The 18,630-nt window shown below is 47.6% G+C and overlaps 1 protein-coding gene across 1 annotated transcript in view; it reads left to right on the forward strand.

Moving 5' to 3' along the window:
* Nucleotides 1–18,630, forward strand: part of arhgap20 (Rho GTPase activating protein 20) — a 144,930-nt gene that overhangs the window by 72,490 nt on the left and 53,810 nt on the right. Inside the window, exons 7-8 of the mRNA XM_038817771.1 lie at nt 9,689–9,766; nt 11,593–11,659. Of these exons, the coding sequence (XP_038673699.1) occupies nt 9,689–9,766; nt 11,593–11,659 (145 nt within the window). The remainder of the gene's footprint in view (nt 1–9,688; nt 9,767–11,592; nt 11,660–18,630) is intronic.

Below are 18,630 nucleotides of genomic sequence, written 5' to 3' on the forward strand. Positions count from 1 at the left end.
GGGAAACAAAAACAACCCCAACAATAGATAAAAAAGAAACTATATCCCCAAACCAAAACCCCCCCTCCCCTGATTTCCCCCTCTCAACAGTAACGAACTCCCGAAAGTGCATAAGGAACAAACCCCAAGAATTGTAGAACCCCTCCTTCGCTCCCTCCCCCCCCCTCAGCTCAAGCTTCACCCTCCTTGCTCCAGCCCCGCACCTTCTCCGCATTCGCTGCCCAGTAATAGTAGAGCAAATTGGGAACATGCAGACTCCGCACAGACAGTGGCCCAAGCCGAGAATCAAACCCAGATCCCTAGTGCTGTGAAGCAACAGTGCTAACCACTGTGCTGCCTTGCCGCTATCCCCATCCACAGCCCTGAGATCCTTAGCATGATGGCCAAGGGCTCTATAGCCAATGCAAACAACAGGGGGGGGGGACATAGGACACCCCTGCCTCATACCCCGGTGCAGTGCAAAGTATCCTGAGTTCATGCTGTTAGCGCGAACACTCGCCATTGGCTCTTTGTACAACAGCCTCACCCACACATATGAACCTCGGCCCAATTCCAAAACTCTCCAAAACCGCCATCAAGTAACCCCAATGTACCTGATCAAATACCTTCTCTGCATCCAGTGCCGCTACCACCTTCGTCTCCTGTCCCTTCACCTTCATCTCCTTCCTCTCCATCGGCGACAGGACCACATTCAGAAACCTCCTCGCGTTCGGGAACAGCTGCCTTCCCTTCACAAACCTCGTCTGATCCTCCCCAATCACCTTCGGAAGACATACCTCCAGTCTTGAAGCCAGCACCTTTGCCAGTATCGTGGCATCTACCTACATTCAGTAGGGATATGGGCCTATATGACCAATGCTCCACTGGGTCCTTATCCTTTTTTAGCAGCAGCAAAATTGAAGCCTGCAGCAAAATCTGTGGCAAGACACCCCTGCCCATCACATCCTCAAACATTCCCACCACCAGCGGGGCCAACTTAACCCATCAGGTCCCATGGCCTTTCTTGCCTGCATCCTTCCAATCACCTCCTTCACTTCCTGCTCCCCCACCGGCCCCTCCAATGTTGCTCTATCCTCCTCACTCAGCCATGGATACTCCAAACCGACCAGGAACTCCCTCATCTCCCGCTCCTCTGCTGGTGGTTCCGACCCATATAATGAAATGAAAATGAAAATTGCTTATTGTCACGAGTAGGCTTCAATGAAGTTACTGTGAAAAGCCCCTGGTCGCCACATTCCGGCACCTGTCTGGGGAGGCTGGTATGGGAATCTAATCGTGCTGCTGGCCTGCTTGGTCTGTTTTAAAAGCCAGCGATTTAGCCCAGTGAGCTAAACCAGCTCCTATATAGATCCCTATAAAACTCCTTGAATAATTTATTGATCTGCTCCGGGGCCACCACCATCTTCCCCATCTTATCCCGTACCTGGACTATCTCCCTCACCGCTGCCTCCCTCTGGAGCTGGCCGGCCAGCATATGCCCTACCTTCTCCCCATACTGGTAGACAGCCCCCTTGCCCTTCTCAACTGGTGCACCGCTTTCCCTGTAGACAACTGGTCACACCGCGCCGGCAGCTCCTTCCTCTTGGCGAAGTGGACTGGGTCCGAGTCCCCTGTGTATCTCCCATCCATCTCCAGGATCTCCTCTATCATGGAGCTCCTCTCTCTCCTCCTTGTCCACCTTAGCTTTGAACAAAATCACCTCCCCCCTCACCACTGACTTCAGAGCCTCCCAAACCACCGACTGTGAAACTTCCCCAGTGCAATTAAACCCCACATATTTCCCGATCACCTTCCCGATCCTATCACAAAAACTCCGGTCCGCTAACAACCCCACATCCATTATCCACCCCGGCCTCTGGGTCATCCCCTTCTCCAAAACCACATCCACCCAATGCAGGACATGTTCTGAAATCACTATTGCTGAATACTCGGACCTCCTAACCCCAGCTAATAGCGCCTTCCCCACCGTGAAAATGTCTATCCTCAAGTACACCTTGTGTTTTGGGGAGAAAAATGAATACTCCCACTCTCTTGAGTGCAGGAACCTCCACGGGTCCATTCCATGGGTCTACTCCTCCCATCTCTCTCATGAGCCCAGCCAGCACCTTCACCCTGCCTGACTGGGCCAGCGAACACAGCTGAGACCTGTCCACCTTTTGGTTCCAGCACCACATTCTAATCTCTCTCCATCCCCCCGCCCCCCCCCCCCCAACCCCCTCCTCCCCCAACCATTAATACATGGGTATCCAAATCCAGAATGGCACCCAGCATCCTCCTGCACCAACCCCGCATCATTCCAGTTGGGGACATATATGCTTGCCAGCGCCACCAACCTCCCGTCTAGCGCCCCCGTCACGTACCTGCCCCCCTGGTCCGCCACCACCTTCTCCATCTGAAACCTTGCCCTCTTGGCCACCAATACCGCCACCCCCCAAGCCCGACTATCGAATCCCGAATGGAAAACCTCACTCACCTGATCCTTCGCCCTCAGATGGGTCTCCTGCAAGATCACCACGTCGGCCTTTAAGCTCTTTTTTTTTAAGAAACATTTTATTAAGGCATTTATGGTTTATTTCAATAAAAGATACAAGTACAAATGTATCATAATTCAGTGCATAACATACCCTTCCATCTCCCATCATTCCTGCCTAAGCTAGATAAAAATAGCCTAACTCCCCCAACCCCCCTTACTCCCTAACCCCCCACCCTTATTGTATCTGCTAACCGTTTAGTTTTCTCCGAAGAAGTCGATAAACAGCTACCACCTCCGAACGAAGCCTAATGTTGATCCTCTCAGAGTGAACTTAATTTTCTCACTAACCCATACTCCTGATTTTGGGGGCTTCGAGTCCCTCCACGCCAGTAAGATCCATCTCTGGGCTACCAAGGAGGCAAAGGCTAAAATGTTAGCCTCTCTCGCCTCCTGGACTCCTGGGTCTTCCGAGACTCCAAAAATCGCAACCTCTGGACTCGGCACCACCCTCGTTTATAGTACCGTGGACATGATATCCGCAAATCCCTGCCAGTATCCCCTGAGCTTCGGACATGTCAAAACATGTGGACATGATTTGTGGACTCTCCTGCACACCTCGCACACCGGTCCTCTACCCCAAAAATCCTACTCATCCGGGCCTTTAAGCTCTTAAGTGTGTAAAACCCTCAATCTCTCCACCCCCCCCCCCCCCCCCCCAACCCCCTCACGTTCCACGTTACTATTCTGACCAGGGTCTCACAAATTCTCCGGCCATCACCTCAGTCAGAATTTCCACAGTGAGCGGTGCGGACCCAACCAGCGATTGGATTGGATTGGATTGGATTTGTTTATTGTCACGTGTACCGAGGTACAGTGAAAAGTAGTTTTCTGCATGCAGCTCAACAGATCATTAGAAAAGGGAATTAAACAAAATTCAAGAAAATACAAGAAAATACATGAGAATACATAATAGGGCAACACAAGATATACAATGTAACTACATAAGCATTGGCATTGGTTGAAGCATACAGGGTGTAGTTTTAATGAGGTCAGTCAATAAGAGGGTCATTTAGGAGTCTGGTGACAGTGGGGAAGAAGCTGTTTTTGAGTCTGTTCGTGCGTGTTCTCAGACTTCTGAATCTCCTGCCCGATGGAAGAAGTTGGAAAAGTGAGTGAGCTGGGTGGGAGGGATCCTTGATTATGCTGCCCGCTTTCCCCCGGCAGCGGGAGGTGTAGATGGAATCAATGGATGGGAGGCAGGTTCGTGTGATGGACTGGGCGGTATTCACGACTCTCTGAAGTTCCTTGCGGTCCTGGGCCGAGCAGTTGCCATACCAGGCCATGCCATACCATACCAGGATCTAGCCTCCGCCATCTTTCCTGCTGCCGGGCTGGCCCATTCACTCAATAGCGAACGTTCGCTCGCCCCTTTCTTCCCAGCGGGTTTTTTTGGGGGTTTTAGACATTCCCACCTTCCTTATGTCTTCCTGCACCAGCTTATTCAAAAACTGCCCTGGAACCGGGCCTTAAACTCCAAAAGCCAGAGCCTTGAGCAGGTGCTACCCAACGTGCAACTTCCATCGACATGCCGCCACTGGAAGTCCAAGTTATTTAAACTTGAGTTGGTGAAATAAACCTGTACAGTTTGGAATTCTCCTTTCATTCAACGGGCAGAATCTTCTCTCATTGCTCAGAGTGTCAGCGGAGGATGAAAAATGGTTACCTTCTCCAGCTGCACAGCCGAGTTTTCCCTCCAGATTTTAGTGCACTCTGTGCAAAAGTGAATCTGGGGGTATGGTTTATGCTGCCACTTTGGTGAGGCGGGGCCTGATAGAGCCGGCATCATTAAAGCCTTCACAAGCATTGGGAACATGCAAGCCCCCAACAAATATTGGGGCATGCACACATCCTCCCCAACAAACATTGAGGCATGCAACCATCGTCCCCAACAAACATTGGGGCATGCAACCATCGTCCCCAACAAACATTGGGGTATGCACCCTCCCCCCTCCCCAACAAACATTGGGGCATGCACCCTTCCCCCTCCCCAACAAACATTGGGGCATGCACCCTTCCCCCTCTCCAACAAACATTGGGGCATGCACCCTCCCCCCTCTCCAACAAACATTGGGGCATGCACCCTCCCCCCTCCCCAACAAACATTGGGGCATGCAACCATCGTCCCCAACAAACATTGGGGCATGCACCCTCCCCCCTCCCCAACAAACATTGGGGCATGCACCTTCCCCCTCCCCAACAAACATTGGGGCATCCACCCTCCCCCCTCTCCAACAAACATTGGGGCATGCACCCTCCCCAACAAACATTGGGGCATGCACCCTCCCCCTCCCCAACAAACATTGGGGCATGCACCCTCCCCCTCCCCAACAAACATTGGGGCATGCAACCATCGTCCCCACAAGAAACATTGGGGCATGCACCCTCCCCCCTCCCCAACAAACTTTGGGGCTTGCATCCCCCCCCCCCCACCCCCACAAACATTGGGGCATGCACTCTCAGCTCAACAATATTGAGCATGCAACCCTCCCACAAATATCGGTGTATACACCCCGCACAAACATCGAGGCATGCACCTGCCCACCCCCCCCCCCCCCCCCCCCCCCCCGCCCCCGCCCACAAGCATAGGGATCTGCACCACCCCCATACACACAAACCCAACAAGCTTGGAGGCATGCAACGACCCTTCCCGACAAGCATGAAGGCATGCACCCCCCCCCCCCACACAGGCATGGAGACATGCACCCCCCACAAGCATGGAGCTATGAATCCCCTTCCCCACAAGCACGGAGGCATTTACCCTCTCCCAACGAGTATCTGGGCTCCCCCTCCCTCCTGCATAGAGGCATTCAAACCCCCCACCAGCATTGAGGCATGCACCCCTCCCCCCTCCCCACATGCATGGAGGCATGCACCCCCTCCTCAAGTATCGGGGCACCCCCTCTCCCCTCCATGGAGGCATGCACCACCCCCACCCCACAAGCATGGTGGCATGCCACACCCCTCTGCCCCGTAAGCAACAACCCCCGTCCCCCACAAACCTGGAGGCAGTTATCTCCTCCCCACAGGCATCAGGGCACCCCCCCCCCCTTATTAACATCAATCAAATTCAGGGAGACAAAGTGACAAATGCTCACCGAAGGAGCGATTGGAGGGTTGGTGCAGCCTCGATGGGCCAAATGGCCCCTTCTGCACTGTAGGGATTCTCTGGATTCTACCAGCACTATGCCTGCTCTTGACGACCTTTCCCAGATACAGAAGCTTCACAGAGCCAGGTCCCAGGTTCAATTCCCGCTTGGGTCACTGTCTGTGCAGAATCTGCATGTTCTCCCTGTGTCTGCATAGGTTTCCTCCGGGTGCTCCGGTTTCCTTCCACAAGTTCCGAAAGACTTGCTGTTAGATGAATTGGACATTCTGAATCGTCCCTCTATGTACCCGAACAGGCGCCGGAGTGTGTCGACTAGGGGATTTTCAGTTACTTCATTGCAGTGTTAATGTAAACATACTTGTGACAATAATAAAGATTATTAGATTATTAAAGATGAAGGGCTGGATTCTCCATTTCTGAGTCTACGTGCTGACGCCAATGGAGAATTGGTGGAGTTTCATGTCAGAAAAATTGGCTCCACACCTGCACCACTTCTGCTACCAGTGAGAAGCTAGCACTAGGGCTACGTGGAACACCAGCAGAACACACAAAAACAGTGCAGGAATCGTTGGGTCCGTGATGGACACTCGCAGGGCTGACCAGCTGCAGCCACACTTAAGCTACACACCCCCTACACACGCCCACTGATCGCGATAGAAAAGATGGGACAGGTTGTGCTGGAACGCCCATACAGCTGATGGGTCGGCTGGGGCCAGAGGGCCCCTAGGGCGGTGCCCTAGGGATCGGTGTGGGGGGAGTGGTGGGGGGGGGGGGTCACCTATATGACCCAGGGCACAAGGTTTAAAGTGGGCTGTCAGTGGCATGTGCAGCTGTTGGCTGCCTTGCCGGACGCGGTAATGGTGTTGCATACCCGTCCAACCCGACCCCACAGCCTACCTCCTGGCCACCCCTGGCAGAAGCCCCCCAGCCAGTGGCACGACTGACGGCGAAGTATGGCGGTGCTGGACACTGTCCGTATGCCCTCTCTCTCTCTCTCTCTCTCTCTCTCTCTCTCTCTCTCTCTCTCTCTCTCAGCAGACACCATGCCAGGTTCACGATTTGTGAGAGCACACACCAGGAACCCGGCCCATCGGAGGAGGAGCTTCGCGGGTAGGCCCACTAATGATATGCAAATAGTGTTTCAACTATGCATAGCGTGCGTCGCATTGATGCTGTTTTTGAGGAGGAGGGGCATCGCGATTCAGCGTCAAACCGCCGCCTGCTGCAATTTTGGTGTCAGGAGCTATTCTCCGCCCGATCGCACGCCCCAAATTTGCCGTCGGCCAACGGAGAATCCCGCCCAAAAACTTTGCAGTTCACTTGTTACCTAATGAGTTTGTCCATCTGTCCTCTGATTTAAATTCTGAAGTTAATACCTCACACGTAGTCCTTTTAAAAATGTAATTTTCACTGAGTAGAAGGTTTGTGAACAGTTATGCTTTAGGCAAGAACGGAAAGCAAAAGGCATATTAACCTGCTCTGTGTCCGTACACAAGTGCTTTTGATGTGAGCCCTGTAAAGGCATGAATTGGCATCCAGAATGTCACAATTGACCAGTTTATTTTAGTATCCTATGTAAATAAAAGAGGTTGTTTAAAGAAAATTGGGATGAGAGCAACTGATTTTAAATGACATCTCTTTATTAATAGCTCCGTTTTAATCTTATCAAATGAATTAAAATGTCTAGAAATCAGTGTAACTTCCAAGAGTTAATGTGCAACTGCTTTAAGATATACAGAGCAAAATATCACATTGTCAAATTAGACCATAGAATTCCTACAGTGCAGAGGGAAGCCACTCGGCCCATCAAGTCTGCACTGATCCTCCGAAAGACCATCCCAACCCCCACTCCTTGCCTTATCCCCATAACCCCATCTAACCTGCCCATCTTCGGACACTAAGGGGCAATTTAACATGGCCAATCCACCTAACCTGCACATCTTTGGACTATGGGAGGAAACCAGAGCACCCGGAGGAAACCCATGCAGACACAGGGAGAACGTACAAACTCCACAGAGACCCGAGGCCGGAATTGAACCCGGATCTCTGGCATTGTGAGGCAGCAATGCTAACCATTGTGTTACCTTGTCCCTTGAAAAAACAAGTTATTGTCCTTTTTTCTGCCAGTTATGTGTACTGAGTGAGCATGGCTGATGTGTGTAACTTGCGCTATCCTGCAAAACCTCAAGCTTCCATATAAGTGCATCGTATTAGTGAAATACTCTTTGATGTATTTTGGCAAATGTTTCAATGCTAGCTAACATTTTTAAAGAGTGCACTGGTTTGGGCAGATGAGAAAAATTAACCCCAAGGGAAAAATCATAAGATTCACTGTGCTTTGATTTTGTTTTTGGTAAGCATTTTACTTGCAACCCACAGTACCAGAGATTTCCTTCAGAGGGAAGGATGGAAGATCAAGTTTCCCTGTGGTGCCTTGCTGTCCAGTTTACTTAACATTCACAGCATCCATTTACACAATATAACAATTGTCGAACAATTACTTACATATTTATTCGAGTATCACAGATGTTGCAGGAGGAGGAGAAGGTTGTCACAAGAAAGAGATCAAAGTCCACCAGTTAGAACTGGAGTTTCACCCACCAATCCAAAGCCAACAATAATCTAGATGGGGCGCTCCGAGAAGCAGAATTTTAACTATTCCAGGGAATAAATAATCTCACTGGCTCAGCCACTTTCCAGGCACTCTGTATGCTTGAAATATAGAAATACAGGTCCATACATCAAGTACAGGCTTATTAATAATTTTCTAATAATAAACAAAAACTATAAATAAGCCCCTTTTTTTTATTGGGGATTATGTTGAGATTGTGTCACTTTGACCCAGCCTTGCCGAAGAATGTCTCATTCTCTTTTTGCAGGTTGCAGTATTGGCCTGGGCTACTGCTGCTCCAGTTGCTCCCACATCCAGGGATCGGAACTCCTCTCACTTTTCCTTCCCTGCTTCACCCTGCTTTTAGTTAACTTGGGGCATTCCCTCTCTTGTCACTGGTCTGCTGGCCTCAAAATGGATCGCATCACACACCAGGACTACTGGCTGGTCTGCTTGGGAGTAAAATTCACCCCCGCACATCTTTTTTCAAAAAAAAGTTGTAAAAAAATATTTCTGATGCGAGACATAGACTATAACAGCAAAGCCACAGAGGCCATACTGTCAGAGGTTTGCCAAGTTCATATTCAGAACCAAGGGGGGGGGGGATTCTCAGATATGGAGGCCAAGTGTTTGCGCCATCGTGAACGCCTTGGTGTTTCACGACGGCGCGAACAGGGCCCTGGCACAACCTATTCTGGCCCCCATAGGGGGCTGCACGGCGCTGAAGCGGTTCACGCCGCTCCAGCCTCCTTGCGCGGCACCAAATGGGCAACGTGCCAACCCGTGCATGCGCAGTTGGGCCAGCTCAATCCTGCGCATGCGCAGTTGGGCCTCGCCATCTTGCACATGCACGGCGAACTTCTTATGGGTGTCGGCCCCAGCCCAACATGGGTCGGTGTTCAGGGGCGGGCTGCGCCAGGAAGTAGGCCGGGGTGGGGGGGGGGAGAGGCCAGCCCGCCGATCGGTGGGCCTCCTCCGGTGAAGGAGCCCCCCCTCCCCTCCCCACAGGCCGCCCCCGAGCGTTCCCGCAGAGTTCCCACCAGCAGCGACCAGGGGTGAACGGCGCCGGCGGGACTCTGTCGTGTCGGAGCGGCCGCTCGGCCCATCCGGGCCAGAGAATCGGCGGCTCCGCCGATTCCAGCAGCCCCCGGCCAGAGCCGCGCCAAACCCTCCAGCGCAAATGGCGCCGATTCTCCGCACCTCGGAGAATTGCGCGCAGGCGTCGTGGCGCGGTCACGACGATTCTCCGGCCCTAGCGTGGGGCTCAGAGAATCGCCCCCCAAATGCCCTCCTAGTTCTGACTGGGGACTAAAACACAATCTGTGATGTGTACAAAAATAGCTTGGTGAAAAGGAAAGAGTTCACTGCTCTTTTATGGAGACATCAATATAGATTTAAATTGCATTTTTAATAAGTTCTCTTCACCTATTTCTTTCAGTCAAAGATCTTGTCTGTGAACAACACAGATACAGCAAATGATGTTGTTGCCATGACACTCCAGCAATTTGGCATCGCAGTAAGTCAATAACAAATTATATTTATTTTTAGATTACGTTTACTAAATTTAATATTTTTTAACTTTATAGCCGAATTAATTCTTCAAGCTATTTATAGTTACCTTGCCCTTTGGAAACTTTCAAAATCTGTTAGAAGTTCTCCAAAATCACATCAGGATTCAATTATTTTAGATTAATCATATGACCAAATATGACAATTATATAACTGATGCCCCTAAATTTCAAAACCTTCATTAACCAAGAATAGTAAATCAAAATATATCCTAATTTTATTTTATGGGATTTCAGATGATCAAATAGCTTTGCACGAAGAAAAATGTCTTGTGTGATTAATTTATGGAAAAATATCATCCCACACCCTGAGCTGGGTATGGTATTATTTAAGCCTTTAAGCACAGGGTACCATCATAAGTAACATTCATACCACACAAGTGTAAGGCAATGACCATCATCAACAAGAGAGAACCTAATCATCTTCCCTTGACATTCAATGGCATTACCATCACTGAATTCCCCACTATCAACATGCTAGGGGTTACCACTGACCCAAACCTGAACTAAATGAGCCATTTAAATACTGTGGCTTTAAGAGTAGGTGATAGGCTGAGAATATTGTGGACAATAATTCACCTTCTGACTCCCCAAAGCCGTCCAGAATCTACAAGGCACAAATCAGGAGTGAGATGGCATACGGGGAGGCAGTGGTGTAGTAGTATTATCACTGCTCCAGTAATCCAGAGACCCAGGGTGATGCTCTGGGAACCTGGGCTTGAATCCCACCAAAATGTCAATAAAACATCCAGAATTAAAAGTCTAACGATGACCAAAAAAACATTGTTATAAAAACCCATCTGGTTCACTAATGTCCTTTGGGGAGGGAAATCTGCCATTCTTACCTGGTCTGGCCTACATGTGACTCCAGATCCACAGCAATGTGGTTGACTCTTCATTACCTCTGAAATGGCATTTAAACAAGTTATTCAGTTGAAGGGAAATATAGGACCTCCACTACCTAGAAGTGGACTTTTGCTATCGCTGGGTCAAAATCCTGAAGCTCACTCCCTAACAGCACTGTGGGTTTACCTACACCACATGGACTGCAGCGGTTCAATAAATGCTGTCCTAGCTAGTGACTGCCACATCCCCGAATGAATGTTTTAAAAATATAACACACACATTATACCTTTAGTCAACTGTTCATTTTAACTTGATGATAAAACCACAATAATTACCTCACTGCTGATACTACTTCAATGTGGTCTTTCACATTTCAACAGTCGAACACCAAGGTATAAAAATGACTCCAAATGGAATAACATTACCTCAGATACTCCATGGTATAACTCGCATTTATGTTTAGAGTAGGTTTACTAAATTACATTTCCTTCAACGTTTTGGCCCAATTAACTAACTATTACAGAACTACTGATCGGGCTCTCCGTGTTTCCACTGAATTCCTGAAGCTTTGCAAATACAGGACAGGGGCCTATTTTTAACTTGGGGTGATGGTATGAAGCAGGCAATAGTGGACATTTCCTTTCAATATCTCTTCCTATTTTCATTTTCATTGACTTTGATGGAAATAAAAATCAGAAGAGATGCTTCTCGGGTGGTGGATCTAACATGATTGCCCAAAATCCAAGTTTTCCCCAAAATGTTGTCTGTCAACTTGTTCTAGTTAGTTGCTGTTTTTATAAAATTGCATTGTAAACTCATGGTGATGAATAGAAATATTTATGTTCCATTTGTTTACCTTCGGTTGACCTTCATCCTCAAAACCTTTCCCAGAGTAATCACTTGACATGTTTCACCTTGTGTCTTCTAGGGTAATCCTAAAGATTATCAGCTTTGGGTCATGTCTGGCAAAGAAGCTGCCCCCTATCCACTTATTGGTAAGATTTAGAATATTTAAGTCATTGTTCTGTCCTATGGAATACTGAACGCTTAATGTATTGTTTTAGTCATTTATATTGTGAATGGACTTTTAAAACATTTATTCACAGTATGCCACTGGCTAGACCAGCATTTATTGAGAAGATGGTGGTGAGCTGCCTTCTTGAACTACTGCAGTCCATGTGGTGTAGGTAAAGCCACACTGCTGTAAGGGAGGGAGTTTCAGGATTTTGACCCAGCGACAGTGAAGGAATGATTTAAAAAATCCAAGTCACAATGCGGTGGAAATGTGCAGGTGGTGCTGTCCCCAGTACATCTGCTTTCCTATCTAGGTGGTAGCATTTTCAGGTTTGGGCGCTGTTATCAAAACCGCCTTGCTGAGTTGCTGAGGTGCAATTGCTATTTAATAAATGCAAATTACTGTGGATTCTGGAATCTGAAACACAAAATGCTGGACGATCTCAGCAGGTCTGGCCGCATCTGTAGGGAGAGAAAAGAGCTAACGTTTCGAGTCTGATGACTCTTGAACGTTAGCTCTTTTCTCTCCCTACAATGCTGCCATACCTGCTGAGATTTTCCAGCATTTTCTCTTTTGTTGCAGTTGCTACTTGCCACCTATCAGCCCACACCTGAACTTTGTCTAGGCCATGTTGCTATATGATTACAGACATGGTGCCGTTGTGGTGGAGGAAGTAAATATCTAAGTGATGGATGGATGCCAATAAAGTAGGTTGCTTTGACCTGGATTATGTTGAGCATCTTGACTGTTCCTGCTGCTGCCCTTATCTGGCAAGCAGAGTGTTCTATCACCCTCCTGATTTCTGCCGCCTTGTGGGGGAAAAACTTTAGAGGAGTCAAGAGGTGAGTTACTCATGGCAGAATATCCAACTTGTAGTGGCACCCTGGTTAGCACTGTTGCTTCACAGAGGTTCGATTCCCAGCTTGGGTCACTGTCTGTGCGGTGTCTGCACATTCTCCCTGTGACTGCGTGGGTTTCCTCTGGGTGCTCTGGTTTCCTCCCACATGTCCTGAAAGATGCGCTGTTAGGTGAATTGGACATTCTGAATTCTCCCTCTGTGTACCTGAACAGGCACCGGAGTGTGGCGACTCGGGGATTTCACAGTAACTTCATTGCAGTGTTAATGTAAGCCTGCTTGTGACAATAAAGATTCTTCTTATTATTAACTATTTAAATACGAACATACAAACAGACATATGAATTAGGAGCAGGGGAAGGCCACTTGGTCCCGTGAACTTGCTCCGACATTCAATAAGGTCATGGCTGATCTGGCGATAATTCAACCCCACTTTCCCACCTACCCCGATAACCTTTCACCCCATTGTTAATCCACAATCTATCCAACTGTGCCTAAAGACTCTGCTTCCCCCGCCTTTTGAGGAAGAGAGTTTTCTTTTAAATCTTTTTGTTGGCACTTTCAAAAATTATAAACAATCATGTACATTGCTGACCGTGTTCATTCACTGTACAATACACAAAGTGTGTCTTTTCCTTCTCTTAGGTTCTCCTATATACAGTCTGCTGCCATCTGGCTCGGCGTCTGATCCCTCTTTCCCCACCCCCCTGGCCCACCTTTCTCCGTGCCCCCTTCCCCCCTCCCTTGTGTCCCCCCTTCCCCCCTCCGTTGTGCCCCCCCCCCGGTTGGTTTTGGGGAGGATTTCCCCCACCCCTCCTTTCTCCACCTTTCCTTCCCCTCCCCTCCCTTCTTTTCTACCCCCGTCAACTTTGGCTGTGTTTTTCCTGTGATTTGGGGGGGGGGGGTTTGACACCCTCCCTCCCTCCAGGTTTGTCCCTTCTGCTGTGTCACTCCAGCCTTTTCTCCTCTTCCCCCCCCCCCCCTCCGTTCCTCCGGGTTGTGCATTCCTATGTTTTCCCCCCGTCTTTATTTTCTTTTTCCCCCTCTATTTCATTTCTAACTTTCCCGTTTCCCTATCTATTCCTTGTTGCTGGCTTCACACAGGTTCTGGAACAGGCCAACGAACTGCCCCCATGCATTTAGGAAGCCTTCCTCTGACCTTCGGAAGGCATATTTAATTTTCTCCAAGTAGAGAAATTCTGAAAGGTCAGCAAGCCACTCTGCAGCTGTGGGTGGTGCTGCTGATTGCCAGCCGTGCAGGATTCTCCGGCGTGCGATTAGGAAAGCGAAAGCAAGGGCATCGGCCCTCTTCCTCATGTGTAGCTCTGGCTGCTTCAATACCCTGAAGATTGTCACATTTGGGCATTGCTTCACCCTCACCCCCACAACCTTGGACATTGCCTTGGAGAAGGCTGTCCATAACCCAGCAAGTTTGGGACAAGCCCAGAACATGTGGGTGTGGTTGGCCAGGCCTCCCTGGCCAAACAATTCCTCCTTCTCCATCTTGAATGAGTGACCCCTTATTTAAACAGTGACCCCTAGTTCTAGATTCTCTCACATGAGGAAACATCCTCCCTGCCCTGTCTCCCACATCTGCCCTGTCAAGGGCTCCTCAGGATCTTAAAAGGTTTCAACTAAGTTGCGTCTTACTCTTTTGAAATCCAGTGGATACAAGCCTAACATGTCCAACCTTTCCTCATAAGGCAACCCATGCATTCCTGCTATTAGTTTGGTCACCTTTTTGAACTGCTTCTAATTCACTTGCATCGTTCCTTAAATAAAGAGACCAACACTATACACGGTATTCCAGATGTGATCTCACCAATGCCCCATTACAGCTGAAGCATATCCTCACTACTTTTGTATTCAATTCCCCTTGCAATTAATTATAACATTCTATTAGCTTTCTAAATTACTTGCTGTACCTGCATACAAGCCTTTTGTGATTCATGCATCACGGTCACCCAGATCTCTCTGATTTGCAGCTCTCTACAATTTCTTACCATTTCGATCTCTCAGAGGGTGGTGAGTCTTTAAAACTCTCTTCCTCACACAGATCCAGAAGTGGAACCCGGCCAGCCTGGTGGAGGAAGTTAGAAAGGACCTACAGAGGTGGGGCGCATTCCCACTCTCCCTGGCGGCGAGAATGCAGACGATTAAAATAAATGTGCTGCCGAGGTTCCTCTTCCTGTACAGATCCATACCGATCTTCGTCCCCAAGGCCTTCTTCCAAAACGTATTCTTCCTGTCGAAATGGAGAATTTCACATTTGCCCACAGATTTTTGCCCACTCACGTGACCTAGCCATATTTCTTTGTAGCCGTCTTTTATCCTCTTCACAATTTATTTTCCTCCCTACCTTTGTGTTGACAGCAACTTTAGTAACCATTCCTTCAGTCCTTTCATCCAAGTTCATTGATATAAATTGTGAACAGTTGAGGCCCCTGCACTGATCCCTGTGGCACACAACCCATCACATCCTGCCAATCAGGAAAGATCCATTTATGTTGACTCCCTGTTTCCAGTGAGCTAGCCAATCTTTGGACTGGATTTCTTTATTGTTACATGTACCGAGGTACAGTAAAAAGTATTTTTCTATGAGCAGCTCAACATATCATGAAGTACATGGAAAGAAAACGGAATAAAAGAAAATACATAATAGGGCAACACAAGGTACACAATGTAACTACATAAGCACCGGCATCGGATGAAGCATACAGGAGCGTAATGTTAATGATGTCAGTCCATAAGAGGGTTATTTAGGAGTCTGGTAACAGCGGGGAAGAAGCTGTTTTTGAGTCTGTTCGTGCGTGTTCTCAAACTTCTAACCATACTAATATGTCCCCCCCCCCGAAAGCATGAGCTTTTATCTTCCTCAATATCCTTTGATGTAATATCATATCAAGTGCCTTCTGGAAATCTAGAAATATGACTGCATCAGTAAATTTTCTGATCAATTTTGGTGGCCCCAAGAATGTAGATGGTGGGGCATTTGACAATGCCAACTTTATCGAATGTCAAGTGTCATGTGAGAGTACCCTTAAGAAATGGGTGTTTCGAAGTGGCTGTGTATATATATATAAATAATAAAATATATATGGGTGTTTACTACTGCAGTGATGTCAGAGAGTGGGTAGAGCTGGGCTGTCAGCTTTTTACTTTCACGTTAGGCATTTTGCTGCAGGGTGGGTTTGGTTTCATTTAGTTTTGGAGAAGCTGCAATCACAACAGGATGTTTGTGAATCGCTGCAAGCTTCTGAATGTCCATTTGCTGATTTCAACGTGGTAACTGTTCTCAGTAGTGAATTTAAATCTGATGTGCTTCTGTTTTAAAGGTTTTTTTGAAAGTCTTATGGATGTTAAAAGGACAGCTTAAGCATTACCTAGTGTTGTATTCTTTGGGGGTTGTATTTGAATTAATGGTTGCTAAGATGTTCACTGTATGTTTTAAAAAGGTTAACTTGAATTCACAGAATAAACGTTGTTTTGTTTTTAAAAATACTTTTCCATTTCTGCTGTACCACACCTTTAGAGTGGGCCGTGTGCTCCCCATACCACTATCTATTAAAAGTTGTGGGTCAGGTGAACTCCATGATACACTTTGGGGTTCCCTAAACCCTGGCCCATAACAAATTGGGGCTCGAGGGGGATAAAAGTCTATCTATTGGATTGGCTTAGTGAACATAAAGAAAGTGAGGGGTGAGCATATTGTGGTTGTTTTTCAGGTGTGGTATTCTAGTTTAAGTAGGGAGTGTGTTGTGGGCAATGGTTCTTTCAGAGGCTCGGACGTTTTTGGGGGTGGAGACGGTAACACACAGTACATTATGGACAGAGACTAAAAGCAGACTGTTAGATTTGGCAAAAACACTGCAGTTAACATTACCTGACAAAATATGAAAAGATGAGGTAATAATGGCGTTGGCTAAGCATTTAAAGTTGCCTGAAATACAGCTTGACTCATTGGAAATGGCAAAAATTCAGTTACAAATTAAACAAATGGAACATGAGAAAGAATTAAAGCAGCTTGAATACAAAAGAAAGAATACCCTAGCAGAATAAAAAGAAAGAGAAAGGGAGATACAGATCATGGAAAAAGATAAAGAGAGAGGGGGCGATTCTCCAATATGGAGCCCATGTGTTGGCGCCGTCGCATTTGACGACGGCGTGAACCGGGCCCATGTACGACCGATTCTGGCACCCACAGGGGGCCAGCATGGCGCTAGAGTGGTTCACGCAGCTCCAGCCTCCTTTCGCGATGCCAAATGGCGCTGCACCAACCCGCGCATGTGCAGTTGGGCCGCGCCAACCTGCGCATGTGTAGTGGGACTTCTTTAGCCCGACCAACATGGCGTCAGTGTTCAGGGGCTGGCTGTGCCAGAAAGTAGGCCTTGGGGGGGGGGGGGGGAGGGGGGGGGGAGAGAGGCCGGCCCGCAATCGGTGGCCCGGCGCGGGGCACAAAGAATCACCCACAGAGAGTTTGAACTTCAGAAAATGGACATGAAACATTATAGTTAAAATTGGCAGATGTAAAGGGAAATGTACAGTTGGATGATAGTGATGAGGACAGTGAGAAAGAACATCATAGTCGAAGGCTTGGTGGGAATCTATTTGAATATGTCCAAGCATTGCCAAGGTTTGATGAGAAAGAGGTAGAAGCCTTTTTCATTTCATTTGAGAAGGTAGCTAAACAAATGAAATGGCCACAGGACATGTGGGTATTATTGATTCAAACAAAGCTGATAGTAGGGCTAGTGAAGTGTTTGCATCACTACCGGAGGAGGTATCTGGGACATATGAGGAGGTGAAAAAAATCCATCTTGGGTGCATATGAACTTGTGCCTGAAGCCTACAGACAAAGGTTTAGAAATTTAACATGGAGTTTGAAAGGCTCAAACAGAGTAATTTTGATAGGTAGATAAGGACTTTGAAAATAGACCAAACGTGTGGTGAATGTATTCACCATAGTATAAGCTGTCTGTGTAGCACTAGCCCAATGGTAATATGATCTCCTTTACAGGTATTGTACTGGAATCTGGTGGGCTCCACCTCCTGGCTCCACCCACCCTCTCGGACGGTATATAGACCGGCCGCCTGGGGGCGGCGCTCATTTGTACAGCAGACACAGGCAGACAAGTTCTTGGTTAATAAAGCCTAAGTTCACTCACTCTCATCATCTTGCAGTGAATTAATGGTACATCAAAACATATGAAGCTCTCAGAGAAATTATGCTTTTGGAGGAGTTTAAGAAATTCAATTCCTGATGTAATGAGAACTCATGTGGAAGAGCAGAGGGTTAAAACTGCGAGATTAGCAACAGAAATGGCAGATGATTATGAATGAGTTCATAAATCAAAGCTTGGTTTCTGACATCAGTTACAGCCTGTGAGGGAGAGAAACTGGGGACATGAGAAATACTCAAGTGGTAAAGGTAAAGGTGAAATGAAAAGTTTCAAATGTTTTCACTGTAATAAACTAGGCCATGTAAAGTCACAGTGTTGGTGGTTGAAGAAAATCACTGGGAAGGCTGATGTGGTAAAACAGGATAAGACAGTGGGGTTTGTTAAAGTGGTAAAAGAAAGCCCAGGTGAAGCGATGGAGGTGCAAATGATTGTACAGCCTGTTCAAGAGGTGATTGATAAGAAGGTGCCAGATGTCTTTAAAGAATTTACTTGTGTGGGTAAAGTTTACTCATGTGTATCAGGAGGAGCAGGTAAAGAAGTCACAATTTTCAGAGATACGGGAGCTAGTCAATCTTTAAAGGTAAAAGGTGAGGAGTTATGTCATTTGGGAAGAATATTGCCAGAAAAGGTGGTAATATGTGGAATTCCGGAAGAATATTGCCAGAAAAGGTGGTAATGTGTGGAATTCAGGGTGAGAGGAGTAGTATTCCATTATTTAAGGTAAGATTGGAAAGTCCAGTGAAGAGTGGTGAAGTGGTAGTAGGAGTAATAGAGAAACTATCTTGTCCAGGAATACAGTTTATCTTGGTTAATGATATAGCTGGATCACAGGTGGAAGTGATGCCTACTGTGGTTGATAAGCCAGTGGAAAATCAGACAACTGAAGTGTTGAAGGACGAGTATCTTGGGATTTTT

The sequence above is a fragment of the Scyliorhinus canicula genome, chromosome 14 (genome assembly GCF_902713615.1).
Source record: "Scyliorhinus canicula chromosome 14, sScyCan1.1, whole genome shotgun sequence".
Lineage (NCBI taxonomy): Eukaryota > Metazoa > Chordata > Chondrichthyes > Carcharhiniformes > Scyliorhinidae > Scyliorhinus > Scyliorhinus canicula.